At 40.8% G+C, this 15,126-nt stretch overlaps 1 protein-coding gene across 3 annotated transcripts in view; it reads left to right on the top strand.

Moving 5' to 3' along the window:
• SDK1 (sidekick cell adhesion molecule 1) overlaps positions 1–15,126 on the top strand; it is a 407,664-nt gene that overhangs the window by 327,315 nt on the left and 65,223 nt on the right. For all 3 annotated transcript variants that reach the window (XM_075767122.1, XM_075767124.1, XM_075767121.1), the window contains 5 exons: positions 632–782; positions 2,700–2,937; positions 8,825–8,940; positions 9,273–9,462; positions 11,439–11,537. In XM_075767122.1, coding sequence (XP_075623237.1) covers positions 632–782; positions 2,700–2,937; positions 8,825–8,940; positions 9,273–9,462; positions 11,439–11,537 — 794 coding nt within the window. The remainder of the gene's footprint in view (positions 1–631; positions 783–2,699; positions 2,938–8,824; positions 8,941–9,272; positions 9,463–11,438; positions 11,538–15,126) is intronic.

The raw sequence follows: 15,126 nt of genomic DNA, 5'->3' as shown, positions 1-15,126 counted from the left end.
CAGCACGTCTTAATTATTTTGTGTTTCCTGAAAAAAAGATTTCCCTAAATCTTTTGTGACCCAGTAGGGATTTCTATTGTAGAAGAGATGGTTTCGAGCAGACAGGGTATTTTTTTAAAGACGCATATCCATATTAAATAACTTAATCTTTCTTGTGCAGGAAGGCTGAAAATGCAGCACAGGGATAAATCAGCTTCTTTCAACCAGTAATTGAGGGGAAATGTTATCACTAGTATATTTTTTATATTGACAGGGAATGAGAATATCCGAAGTTTGATATTTTAATACCTTTCTGAATGTATTGTACTAGCATCGCAAGAGAAAATCACTTACTGCTAGCATAAGCTCATCAGGCTTGCTATAATTAACATAAATTTCTCACACAAATACCTAAGTTTCTAATAGACCCTAAGCTAATCTCATTTTCATTTTTTTTAATACCTGAGAGGATCTGAAAGCAGTTACCATAAAGCATTCAGCAGTGAATACAAAGGGGACTTGCATTGCAACGACCTTTGCGGAACATTTTGAAAGACCTAATTTGTATTTTTCCATCTTTTTCCTGTTCTGGAAAGAGAGGTACCATTCGCCGAGCTGTTACAGCCTGCACTGCATCTTTCCTCCGCTCCAGGTTCCGGATGCGGCAGGTGAACGTGGTGGGCCCCAGCCCGCTCAGCCAGCCCTCCCGCGTCATCCAGACGCTGCAGGCTCCGCCAGATGTTGCCCCCGGGAGCGTGACCGTGCGCACGGCCAGCGAGACCAGCCTGTGGCTACGATGGGTGGTGAGCTGGCGAGGAGGAACGGGGCCGGAGGGGAGCCGGGTCCTGGTGCTTGGGATGCGGCTGCTTCCCCAGGGGCTCAGGCCAGCACTCAGGAATGCTTTTTCCTTGCATTTAGTATAAGGAGTAAAGGCAAAATTATTTCCTTTTTCAGAATAGTCGGAAATCTGAGACTTACCTTAAGTGCCTTATTAATCACTTAAATTGCCTACTGCCGCTACTTCTGCCACTTCATCAGGGGAATATATGCCTGTGTGTAAAACCTTGGCTTTTGAGACTCTCTAGTTCCACAGCCTGGGTCAGCACGTGGGACAGGAATATAACACTTGAGCCAACTTGGAGTTTCCTAGGGCTCAGTTGTTTGCTTTGTACAAAACAGTCCCCAGAAGGTGTGCAGCGGCCTTTGGCAATCATCCTGCAGGTACTGAACGGCTGTGGTTCAAAGGCAGCAAAGTTTTCACATCACGCTCCTGTGGGAAGATTATATTTATGTGAGAGGGTGTGGAGTTATGCGATAAAACGTAGAAATGAATAATTGCGAAGATGCAGTGATTGATGACACTGTTGTGCCCCTTTGACTGTCTCAGTTACCTGCAGAGTTGCCACGTTGGGATTTACTTGGCAATTAACCTGCTCCTGAATGCTTTTCTTCTCCCCTGTTAGGCAGAATTTTCCACTGGGGTTACTGTGGTGTGAAGTTGATGAAGTACAGGTTTCCTTTTGCCCAAATGTCAGCTTTTCCATGCATAAACTCTGTGACTGGAAGTCAAAATCAGGCTAGAAACAAGAGGGTTTTTCCTCCCATCAGAAAGGAATAATTCCAGTTTCTCAGTGGGACGCTGCTTTTAATTCCGAACCCTGAAAGACCAAAACATCAAACTTGAAGGTGTCACCTCAATATCCATAGAAAAGCCATTGCAGTTCATTTGATAGGACCCACATAACTCACTCGTGGCTTTACCATGTGAATAACATGCCCGCATTGTTAAACCTTTGGTACTATATCCAGACCTACATATCTTAATCAAAATTACCTCGAGGTTGTTTTAAGAGACTTTAAAACATTTTCAAGATTGTGTGTCCTTGCTGTGCTACCTGGAAGCCTGTTTTTCATGAGTCAAACTGTGCAGGGTTCAGGAGGAGCAACAGCCACAGCTAAAAATGACCTGACACACCTTTTGCATGCTTAATAACATCAGTATTTGAAAGTATTTAATCTCTTTTTTTTCCAAGACCTGCAGGTGAATCTGTGTCCCCCTGGGAGCTGGGAATTCCTTCCTTCCTACAGAATAAGGGTCACAGTTCTAGCCCTGCTTGCCTGCGGGATAGAGTCTTCTAAGCTGTGAAATGTTAATGTGTCTCAAACTTTCCCAGTGATTCAGAACTGAATCTCAGCCATCCGTGGCATCGTCTAGTTAGTTTTACGGGGAAAAACTCTAAACTTCATGAAGTAGGCTAATTATTTCATATTTTAATCTCTGAAATTGCTTGGGGAGTTAGAATACTAGAATAAATCTCTGCTGATAAACGAGTAGGCAGAGAGTCAGTAAAAAAAGTAAAAAATGTACGATAAATGAATTTGTCACATGCTTCAGCAATTTATCATTCATTTCCATAATTAATCACAAAGCTCTGAAATATATTGTATTCATATCATCTCTGTTGATACACCCACAGCAAATGGCTTAGTTCTGTGTGCATATCTATTTGGTTCAAAATCAAGGTAAAAACTAAAAGAAAATTTCAAGCACCACAGAAATTTAGAGACTGTGAAACATAAATAAAATAGAAAATCAACCTCTTGATCTTTTTTGCCTTCCTGTGGCCTTATATGAGTTCAGACAGCCTTGGTGTGTAGTTTGGAAAGTGCTGGCAATGTGTTCTGTGTAGGAATATTGTCTTGTCTTTGTCGTTTGCCAGCCCCTCCCCGACACACAGTATAACGGCAATCCAGAGTCTGTGGGGTACAGGATAAAGTTCTGGCGTGTGGATCTGCAGTCTCCCACCCTGATGAAGGTCGTTAATGACCGATTGGAAAGAGAGTACACGATTGAAGATCTGGAGGAGTGGACAGAGTATGAATTGCAGATCCAGGCTTTCAATGCTATCGGGGCAGGACCATGGAGCGAAGTGGTGAGAGGTCGTACACGGGAGTCCGGTAAGTCAAAGCACCACGTCTGCTGTGAAGGAGACATCTGAGAACTTTGGCATTTTCTGTCCTTTTGTTCAGTTATGTTGGTGGGTTTTTTGGTTGGTGTTTTTTGTTTTGTTTAGGGTTTTTTTTTTTTGCTTGTTGATCCATTAAATCTAAAATGAAAGAAAAAAAACCTACGATCTGCACTGAAGACAAAAAGACATATAGACATTTGAGGGAGCAATTTAGTTATTTCATTCCTACCCTGCTTTCATGCATAAACCTGCAGGTTATTTATTTAAAGCAAACAAAACAACCTCTCCCCATCCCTGCCCCCATTTGGCAGCAGTCCGGACAACACGACGAGCAGCTTGCTTATAGCCTTCTCTGGCTGAGCAGGTCTCCCGTGCTCCCTCTCCCTCCCCAGTACCCCATTGCCCCTCATCCTCCCCCTTTCCCTCTCTGCTTCTAGGCTGGGGCAGATTTTCCCGCAGCCGTGGTTATCTGAAATTTTATTTCAAGCACCAGCTATTTCTAAAATGGCACAAGTTATTTCAGAGACCTGATTACCCATATAGAAAGAAAATAATTATCTGAGCTTTTGATGACACATTTTCAAAACTGCCTTCTAAAATTCTCTGTACAAAGCTATATAAACATAACCTGCATATAGACATAACCTGCACGTAGACCTAGAGCACAAGTACTGCATTGTCTAGCTGAATTGTCCGTACTAGCATAGAGACTTCAAATATCAGAAGCAATCTCAGGCAACAGTAAGTTACTGTTAGCTTAGTAGCAACAGTAAAGACAGATCTTGAAAAGCTGCTCCCTAGCTGGTAAATTCCACCAAGCCTATTTCCAAACCTACCCTTCATCCACCTGATAAGTTAAAATTTAAATTGCAAGTGAATAACAAAATGGATGACATATATGGTTTAAAAGTTTAATAATAAAAGCTCTTTGTGACCTGTATTTATGCAAGGTTCAAACCTGACATTTTTTCTTTTTTTTTCCTATTTTTCTTCATTAAAAATCTTTTGGAATTTAATTCTTTGCATACTCTACACTTACAGACACATATATGTATGTCTGTGCACTCTGTACTGTGCAGCGTTACTTGGTGTGAAACGTGAACGTGCTCTACGCGGCAGGATTCGGTCTGCTGGGTCAGATAACTGTCCTTTGAACTAGCCGAGGAGAAGGCTAAACAAAGTCATCCCCCTCCGTTAAAGTTTTTGGGAAGCAGTAATTGGAAAGCTATTGCCAGAGGTATTTTAAACAAGGCGTGCTTGTGCTGGAGTTAGAGATAGCATGACCCAGACAAAATAGTTTTGAAGTGTTCTGTATCATAATAAAAAGATACCGCATTCTCCACTTTCTCCTTTCTGCTGCTCTTCAAACACTTCTTTTGAAATGTAGTAAATACTAAGATTAAGTGATTTCATAAAACCTTAGGATTATTGTGCTCTTGCTCAGCATCTAAAGATCAGAGGTTACGTGTGTATTTGGCATTTTCTCTTGCAGTATTAAAAGAAGGTTGACTTGAAACTGATTGTAGGAGGAACACAGAAACTGGGATCAAAATAACACAAAGCTGTGATCTAGGCCAGAAGGGCTCATTTGTTTTTTTTCATGTGTTTTCTTTGATACTAACATCTGATTTCTTGAATAGAGCAAGTCAGGGCTCAGACTTTTGGCTGTTATCTTCTTAGATTTAGAATATACAAGAAGCACTGGCAGAGCGGCAAGCTGCATGAGAGAACTTGAGGGAATCTGCAATTAACCTGTATGCACAGTCAAATGGGGTTAAAATGAGGGGCGGGGGGGGAGATATCTAAAGCCAGGGAGAAAGGTCAAAGCATTTTTAGGTCTGTTTTCTAAACTATAAGAAAAATGCTATTTATCGCTTATGTTTTCAAAATACTTCAAAAGCAAGTGTCCTAAATATTTTTTTCCATTTTGTAGATACAGACTCTTAAGGAACTCGGTTTTGCCTGGTGCTGCGTATTGTAAACATCCCTCACAGCTGGCCAGAGGTGGCTTGGCCAGAACCACATGGTGGTTCACTGGCAGAACTCATGGTTTTACACCATCCAAGGAGCCTAAGAAGTTAGAGCCCAGGCACTAAATCAGCTCGTGGTATCTAATGACAATGCGGCCACTGAAGTCCAAAATCTTTATTGAAAATAAAGCTGTACTTGAGCACTTCTGTTTATTCTAGGATGTGTGGTCCTGTCACTAATAGCTGAGCACACATGCTAACAATAAAGGAGCATGCCATTACAGGTACTCTCTGGTTTCTGAAGCTCTTGAATATAAAACATCTTGAAACCAAAGAAACTATGAGAGGATAAATACTGCTGTAGGTTTTGGTAACCCAGGCTTGAAAAACAGTTGGGAAGCCCTAAAATTAATATCTGGGATAAGGTTGTAAGCAGTTGAAGATGGAGGGGGATGAATTAGGATTTTTAAGCGGGACAGGTTTTATCAATCCAAAATCTTTTTATAATGTTAGGAATTAAATAACTCATTAAATTTTACAGTGTAAAATAACTGCAGAGTAGCAAGCTCAGTTTCCACTCAATAAATTGACAATGATAGTAGGTACAGTATAGGGAAAGCAAGAAAATATGAAGATCTCTAATGCATTAGAACAACTTTGACAGGGCTGCTGCCTTTTAGATATAAGCCCTTACTTTCAAACAATTAATCTCAAATACACCTAACCCAGTGCCTTAATATTTTTTGGGCTCCTAATATTCAGCTACATTAATGTGTATACTTGTCTTACAAAATCAGCTGCTATGGAAGCATGGTCATATATCTGTGGCGAGGATCAATTTCCTGATGGTTCAGGGGCTGACCTTCACGAAGCAGTTACTGTGGTGTGATAAAGCATCGCTTGATAATTCAGATGTGGTCCAATGTCACTGCGGGGATTTGTCAGTTTATACAAGCTGAGAATTTGGCCTGCGGTATCTAATTTTATAGGCAAAATGATTGTGTACTGCAGCTATGCTACTTTTGCCATGAACCTTGCTCTAAATTTGCACTTCTTAATTGACATCAGATGTCCAATATGCCAGCTTAATTTTTGCTTTCAAAAAACAGTGATGGATCTTCAGCTAAAATGAGCTGCAAAAGTGGAGAGAACCACTGCATCCCACTATCTAGCTTTCTTAGAAAGCCAGAATATAGGCTAGCTTATTAAAAGCTGCTTTTGGCCTAGTTAGAGACATAAAACAGCATCATTTGCTACATATCAAATGTGGCTATGTCAGGTGTAGAAGGAGGATGCAAGGTCTTAGATGCCAACATAGATAACCTTAAAAACTTGAGGAGTTCTTGAAGTTCCAGTGCAAAGTGCCAGTAATTTCCTACGTTTGATCTTCTAAAGTACATCGTGCAGCTGGCAGTTTGCTGGATTAGCTCATCATTTAGTTTCAGTATTTCCGGTTCATTTTGTTAAAGCTCTGAGATTTTTTTTGGACACTGTTGCTTGGCTTCTGCACTGTTCTTGCGGGTTACTAATGAGGACTCGGCTTTGGAGCTTATAACAAAGTCTTTGGTGCGATAGTCAAGGAAACCAGCATTAGAGAAAGGAACTTGCAGAGGAAAGAGGGATCTGTGTGCCTCACTCAAGCTACTAATTAGTCTTAGCAAACGATAATTTTTTTGAATCAGGATATCCTGAGAGAGCTGAGAGGTCGGAGGAATGAAGGTTAGGTTTCAATTCATTCTTAAAGAGTCGATCAAAGTCTGTTACTTGATAAAAGACTGGCAACGGTGAGATCCATAATATCACTTGCAGGTCCTGAATTCATACATCCATATTAGAATAAAATTCTCAATGCTAATATGAGAACTGGAAAATTAAAGTGTACTCAATGGACACAAGTACTTTTACTATTTAGGCATCGGGCTTAGATTCCTTTCCAGCGAGAGAGGACATGGAGTTGCTCTGGCTGTCACTGGGAATTAAGAGGAGTCTGGGCTAATAAATCTTCAGATAGACTATTCTCTCCTTCGTTAGCTTTCGAGTCTCCCTGCCAGCAGCGCGATCGTACACGCACCTCAAGGCAATCATGCACGCAGGGCCAGCCCGGGCACAGCCCCCACCTTTTGTGAATTCGGGAAATCTTGTGGCTGCCGATCAAAGAGGAAAAGAAATATTTGTAAAATAAAGAAACTTTTTCTCTCTTGAAAGGCTTCAAACCAGATAAAATAAAAATAAATGTGGCTGGAAAGGGCTTCTTTCCTCTACGCATTCGGGTTTCCTGCGACCCACCTCCACCCTTTCTCTCTCCAGAAGTGATTCATGTGGGAGTAGCTCTTTGTGAAGATCTACAGATAAAGTTATGGCAGCTATCCAAAGACATTCATGGCTCCTGGCAATCTATTTTCCTTTAACATAATTATATCCTTGTGGGGGATAAATCTAGGAGAAGATTTAAAAAAAAAAAAAAAAAGGCACTTCAGCATTGGAGGGGGAAAAAATTGGATTTTAGTCTGTTGCAGCGTTGTGAGATGGTGCTCTGTTTCTCATGTCCCAAATAATTGGGTAACAGGGAAATTGTTTCAGAAATTACTATTTCTGCGGTTAACCTTGAGTGCACAAGGGTGGGGGGCGGTGCGTTGGTTTTTTTCAATTTATATTAATTCTGGTGTCATACTCATTATCTTGCTCATGTTGCTAGGAGCTTCAGGAGCTTGCCTTCAAAACAGCCGATCTGTTCTTTCATTCGGACAGCCAGGAAAGCATTACTTTTGGCAGAGATTTGTGCTCCTTTTTGGGATATATTCAGGACCTAATCAAGCCTTACTGTCCATAAGTGCTTGTGTAACATAACTTGGTGAATGTTCTCTTGAGATCTGACAGGTGTATCACGCTTTAGAAAAGAGTGTACCCTTCAAATGTTGGAAATGCCACAGGAAAAAAAAAATGCAAAAGGGCAGCATAAAATACGAACTCTTAAAAATAGCCTCAAATTCTGCCTGCGTAACATGGCACGCTATTAAGCTTGCCTACAAAAGCTTGCAGTTGTGTGGTTGTTCTGCAGCAGTTACAGTTTTAATGGCATGAGAAAATGCAAGTTTGCTTTTCTCTCAAGTCAGAGAAAATTACAGTGTTCCTGTGCCATCAGTTCTAATGATGTTTCTAGTTTCATAAGAGCCAATTTTGCAACATAAATGAAATAGGCATATCTTTCACTTACACCGTATCTGTCCCTGAAAATACACCTTGCGCTAATGTATCCGTCTATAATTGATGTATTGCAAATGTTGAGCACTATCACATAATCAAAAGGCTTAGAGGTTAAAGAACTTCTTGCTGAACTGGGAGTGCAATCCAGTGGTTGAAATTATTGCTAACTCTAGACAAGATGCTATAATTTCCTTTCAGATAATGTAGGAAGCCAGGGTGGCATAAAACGTCTTGTGAGAACAGATTGTACCAGAAGATAAACTCCCATTCATAAAGATTTCTAGCTTTTGGCATAGGGAAGGAAAACGTATGGGAAAGAAATACTATGAGATAGACTTCTACAGAAGTCCAGCAACTGAAACGTGATTCTAATTACTGCAAATGTATAGAACCTGAAGTTTATTCGTGTCTGTATTTCCTGTCTGTCTGCAGACACTGATGAGTATTAAGTGTTTAGCTCTTTACAACCAATGTGATTTCTAAGATGAACTGGTAAGGAATTGTGAAGCAGGCTGAAACGTAAAGATGATGTAGAATGAATACAAGAGAAGAAAGGATTGTCTAGAATGTATTCCAGTCCTTTTGCATTTGAATACTCTTCTGAGGGATCCTGGAACAGTCCCAAGCAGATAGGGAGATGGAGCAAAACGATCTAGTATGTTTTACCTATTTCTGCTTTTTGGTGATGCCGTGTGATTCTAGTTCCCTCTGCTCCTCCTGAGAATGTCTCTGCTGAAGCCGTGAGTTCGACCCAGATCCTTCTGACATGGACCGCAGTCCCCGAGTCCGAGCAGAATGGTCTCGTCCTGGGTTACAAGGTATGCAATGGGAGTTTCGTTTTAATTCATTACTTAATTTTTAATGCATTACCTGGATATAGTTTTGCGTGTGTTATGTATTATTCACCTGCTGGATACTTATTCCGAAGGCAGCTGGAGAAGATATAGGAAGCCTGCTGGTTTTGAAAGGAGTGATTGGTGAATATAATCTCATTTTATATTTTGTGAAAAGGAGGAATCTAAAATGCATACCTCTTTTTAATCTCATTTTATATTTTGTGAAAAGGAGGAATCTAAAATGCATACCCCTTTTTTCAGTCCTCATGTAACAATCTTTTTCTTTCTATATTTCATGTACATTTATTCTGCAGATACTTTTCAAAGCAAAAGATTTAGACTCTGAACCAAAGAGCCAAATAGTAAGAGGTAACCACACTCAGTCTTTCCTGCTGTCTGGCTTGCGGAAATACGTGCTCTATGAGATCCAGGTATTGGCGTTCACTCGTATCGGCGATGGAGTCGCCAGCTCTCCTGCAGTTATAGAAAGAACCAAGGATGACGGTAAGTTTACAGACTGCCAAAATAAGTATCTTATTTGATCCAACCTTTTAACACAGCTTTCTTTTAGCGATGCAAGTGTAGACAACGGCCCAAATTAATGCTATTTGGATTTTAATATTTTTTTTTCAACTTTGAACCTGAAGGACTTGATCCCTACCTAGCATAACTCAGCACTATTCCATTCATCGAGGGCTAAAGATTTGGAAAAACTACAGAAAACCAGAGTCCCCCATTTCTTCTTTCTCTGCAACTGATGGAGGAAAAAATAATCTAAAATTGTACTCTGAAGCTCAATGTAGACAATTTCTATGAAGACAATTTTTAGAGTCCAATTATAAATTCCTATTGAAGTTCAATCATGCTGTTAGAAAAAAAAAAAGTAGATTACTGCAATTGAAAGCAGTAAACAAATCTAAGTCAGATTGGACTGAAAGAGAGAAACAGAATTTGCAACTTCAGTAATCCATTGTCAGGTTTTTTTCCCAAACGAGTAAGGCATTGACCCTGGAAGATGATCAGACCAGCTTCCTTTTGCAGCTGCCCCCAGCTCTTCCCATGAGCTCAGGGATTCCCAAGCGCAGTTTGACGTGTTGAGGGAACCCAGGTGAGCCCCTCACCCGGTGCTGGCTGAACCCCTCGGTGTGGTGGGAGCATTCCTGCTGGTGGAGTTTTACAGAAATTGAGTTTAACCCTTTAAATACTTTGCAGATGCTAAAGTTACTTTTAGTTTCATTACCTTTTCAGTATTAAACGAAGGTTAGTATCACTGTGAGAGGCTTCTTTTTATTACTCCCAATGGAGATGAAAAACAAAAGTCTCTCCTTTTTCATCAAAATCTTTTCAATAGTAATGGAATAAACATTGGTTTCTACAAGCAACTTCGTTACGGCAATTTGGTTGGGCTGAAAGCACCTTCAGACTTCTGGCTTGACTTTTTGCATGGAGTGCAGGGAAGGCGTAAGAGCATGTGGGGACGGGGATGGGAACAGGGACAGCAGCTCCCTGGCATCCTTTTAGCCATTTTCTGAGCACATTGTCTTTGTGGGGACTTGGCTTTTCTTTGAAAGGCAACAAAGAGAAATTGCTGTTAGCAGAACTCTGCAGGGAGAGAAAAAGCACTCACTGAAATGTACATATTGGACTATAATGAGAAATATTTAAAACTGTTTGTTTTAGATAACCCCATTATAGCAGTTCCCTCCTTAAGTGAATGTTGGCAAATGATACAAATTGTTCTTCCATCTCCATACCCCTGACGCAAATATATTGTGTCTCCTCTGGGCTCAACTTAATTAAAAGTATCATCAGGGGTAATGCAGGTGAAATTTGTGCTGAAGGGGAAATTTTGCAGATGCTAATGCATGAATTAGCATCTCCTCACCTTGTGAACCTGGGATGGTCAGTGCAGCCACCAGCCATCTCTATTAATGTGCATCTCACCTGCCTCAGGTTCTCCGGCTCGGACCTAGGTGTTTAAAATGCACATGTAAAATCAGAAGGCAGTTCAAAGCAGGTGCTGATGAGACAGAGAGGAGATATTGTTCAATTCCAACAGGTATGAAACAGATTAAGCCGACACATAACTCTCTGTAAAGGCAGCTCGGTGACCTGTTTCGTAGCATGTAATCAGTTATCTAGCGGTGATGCGGCCGGCTCGCAGGGGCTCCCCGCTGCTGGGCGATGACTCTAGCAGAGGTCAGAGCTCCTTTGCCAGAGTGTCCTGCTACACACGTTTCACAGGTTTGGTAAAACACTGCAGGGTGCACTGGTTCTTTGTCGTGTGGTGCCCGTGGGTGCTGGAGGCATTTGGCCGTGGACAGGATTCCTCAGAATATGTATATGGATATTATGTACATGCGTAGGCACTCCTAACCATCTATTTATTATTGGTGAGATACGTCTTGGACTGCCTTCTATGCAAGGGGAGCAGAAAACTGTAATTCCTCTGCTAGCGTGATGTCTGTTTTTCTTTCCAGCTCCTGGGCCGCCTGTGAGGCTGGTGTTCCCCGAGGTGAGGCTGACGTCCGTACGGATTGTTTGGCAGCCGCCAGAGGAGCCCAATGGAATTATTCTAGGTAAGAGGGAGCAGCAAACCCAGAGCTGGGAGGAGAGGGCTGGAGACCAGAGCGAGCTCTGGCTGTTGGGTTTTCCTTCCTCTTGCACATCTGATTAGAAACCACGTATAAGAAACATTTCAGTTTCATGTGTGCTTCCATTTTATTGCTTCCTTTGGATAAGGCTGTCTGACAGGTCACAAGGAGTTAACTTATATTTGGCTTTTCAGCAAGGGAAATAGAGGCAGCAAGGCACAACAGGAATTTGTGAAAAACCTTCCTACCTTCCTGTTTTCATAACTCTTGGGTTGCCTTTGCAATATGTACACAGCCACTACTTAGACTTCAAACGTGAAGACTTTTACAATGTAAGAATCCATTCTTGCCTCCAAAGTTAAAGTAGCTCATAGCTGCCCAGCAATTTTGTGTCCTCTGCTGATGTTAATCGTGTTTTACTGGTTCTAGTACTAGTTCTAGCTGGTGAGGAAAGATATGTCTCTCAATTCTGAACACAGAAGCAAAAGCTTTTGGGTTTTGTTTAGCTTTCAGTCTGCCAGGCCTTTCTGCTTCTAATTTCACTGCCATTGTTCAGGCTTGCGTAGTAGTCTTTTAGCAATATTTCCTAAAGCCTTCACTGGGTGGAGGGTGCCTACTTCAAATGCTACTGCGTTGGTGGCATGTCTTTAAATAAAGAATTGGTCTTGCGTTGTGTTTAAATCTTGGGTCAAGAACTCAAAGTGTTTGCTAAGGTGTGTAGTTTCCCAAAGTGATCCTGACGCCTGAAGATGCAGGGAAATCATCAAATGGGATCCGAAGGCAGACGCTGCAGGGATTTTCTGAGCAGGAGAAAGAGTCTGCGTGAAGCTTGGCAGCAGTTAGCTGTCAGAGACAGATCCACGCAGGGTTTCTCTGCAGCTCAAGGAAGCTTGTCTTTTGGGTTTGATTTGTTGCTTTTTTTTAAGGAACTTTGTGTCCTAGAACTTGCTCTCAGTAGAGACTGGGATTTGAATCACAGGATGTGGTTAAGAAGAAAAAAAAATCATTCAATAGAAATGATGAGAAAGTACAAAAAAGATTTTGTTCTCCCGACTGTGTTCCAATGTCTCACGTTGCTGCACTTTGTCAGCCTTATTATTTGCTGAAGTTGCAAGCTCGGTGGAGTAGGAACTCTCTTTTATTTTGTCTTTGCGGAGCGCTGTGTGCAATGCATCCCCTTCTCAGTTGGTTCTTACTCATTGCTGCTATGTTGATGATAAAATCATACGAATGCAGGGTTGGAAGGAGAGGGGAAGGGTGTCCTGTAAAGAATGCTTAGCGTGATTGGCACGTTGACTGTTGTCTCTGATGTCTTGCATAGTCCATTCGCATCCCAGGACGCTTGATGCTGTCCTGACTTGGCTTTTTTGCAACACTGATGTTGTAACTAAGTCTATGACCCACTATTCATTCCTGCGCTTTTTCTGCAGAACAATTCCAGATCAGTCAGTCCCTCTTTTATGTACATTAAGCTTTTTCTTTGTAAGTGTGATAATTCACAGGTGCCTTTATTGAATTTCATCTTACTGATTCCAGACCATCTCTCCTCATTATCAAGATCACTTTAAATGACACTGTTGTCCTCTAAAGGGCTCGCAGCCACTCACAATTTGGTTTTATTTTTCAAGTTTGCAAGTAGACTGGCAATTCCATCAGCCAGGTCATTAATGAAAATATTGAACAGAACCAGACTCATGACTTATTCTGACAAGACCTAACTTAATATGTTCTCCCAATTTGTTAGCAAACTACTGATAACAATGTTTGACTTTTTTTTTTTAAAAAAAAGCATTCAAATCAAAATGTCTAGTATTTTTCTTAGATTCTCTTTCTCTTGTTTGTTTTTTTCAAGGCTTTGTGCAGCCATATTAAAGCCTTACTTAAAGTCAATGTGGATCATATCTACTCTTCCCACCTGGCCAATTACACGGTCAAAATGGAAAATAGATTATTTGATATTTATTATTTGCTCCAGACAAATACATATTGGCTGTTTCTTGGCACTTTATTATCCTTATGAATGCTTATATATTGACTCGTATTTTTTTTCCAGGATCTTTCTAGGTATTGAACTTTAGCTTGATTTGTCCATAATTTCTCTGGTTTTTCTTTCCCCATTTTAAAAGATAGGGTACTCTGTTTGCCTTTCTGTAATATTCTGGGATGTCACCTGTCCTCCACAAGTTCTTGAAGATAATCACTAATTATTCGGAGATGGCTCCAGCTACTTATATAAGCACTGCAGGGCAAATTTCATCAGGCCTTTCTGACTTGATTACATCTAGCTTAACTAAATATTCGTTAACCTCTTCTTTATTCTAGCCTACATTCCTACTTATATTGTTGTCAATTTTAATTTGTGTGAAGTATCTCATCAGCATCAACTTTTTTGTGTGTGTGAAAATGAAGCAACAGAGGTATCAGCCTTCCTTTCTTTTCTCTCAACTGTCTTGTGCTCATCCTTTTTTCCCAGTAGTTGACCTGTCCTCCTTCTGTCTCTCCAATTTATAAAGTTTGTATTTATAAAATTTTTCTCGTTGCCTTTGATGCCCTTTAAGTTCTAACTCACTTTGCGTTTTAGCCGTTCTGATTTTGTCCCTGCCTGCTTGTGCTGTCTATTTATATGCTCCCTTAGACATGTGTCCTGTTTCAACTTTTGTCCAATTCAGGTTTGATTTTCAGGTCATTAGTGAGCTCTGAATGCAAACATATTGGCCTCTTAACATCCTTTGTCTGCATTGGGATAGTTGTACCTTTTCTTTGTCCCTTTTAAAACCGTCAGCTAACCTGAATTCTTTTTTCCCTTAGAATTCCTTCCCGGGGGACGTTACCTGCCAGTTCCCCCAGTTCACCACTTTGAAATCCATTGTCTTTATTCGACAGTTCTCACTCTTTCTTTTTTTCTTTTTTCTTTTTTTTTCTTTTTTTTCTCCCCCCCCCCCCCCCCAGTAGAAACATTGAGGTTCATGGAGGAAGTAGTTATCTGCCAATGTCAGAGAGAAAAAGTAAAAATTACTCATGCTGGGTGCTTCTGTGATCTTTCCTAAGAAGTAAGGGGTGCTTCAAAAATAGATAAAACCCAAGGTGTAACGTTCTAAGTAAAGGTTGCAAGTTGTGGGGTTTTTCCTGCACACCTTTTAAATCTCATTACTGTAATGAACTTTCAAAACACCATTGTATCCACCACAGTCAAGTGCACTGAAGTAGAATTGTTGGAAAAGATAAGTTAACATAATTTTGCGCGGTGCCCTTTATTCACTAGTGAGGTTGGAAAGAAAAAATACTCGCTTTGCAAGAGCAACTTATATTCAGAGCCTTTGAACTAATGTTCCTGCTCTGCTAGCTTTGTCCTCTGAGTATACAAGCACCTTTGCAGCTAACATTTTTGTAATCTATATCAAAACATGTTCTAGCATTTGAGAGAGAGATTAGAAGGATGAAACACTGGCAGGCACCAAGAGGGAAAACCACTTGTTTGTTTGTTTAAATATTTTACTGTGAAAGACTGCTAGATACTTCCATTTCTCCTTTCGGGAATGTTACACTAGCCGTCTGAGGCTTCGCTGCATCGTCT

Source organism: Balearica regulorum, chromosome 15, assembly GCF_011004875.1.
Source record: "Balearica regulorum gibbericeps isolate bBalReg1 chromosome 15, bBalReg1.pri, whole genome shotgun sequence".
Taxonomy (NCBI): Eukaryota; Metazoa; Chordata; class Aves; order Gruiformes; family Gruidae; genus Balearica; species Balearica regulorum.
Note: the sequence above shows the minus strand (reverse complement) of the source record. Positions and strands in the feature narration are given on the sequence as shown.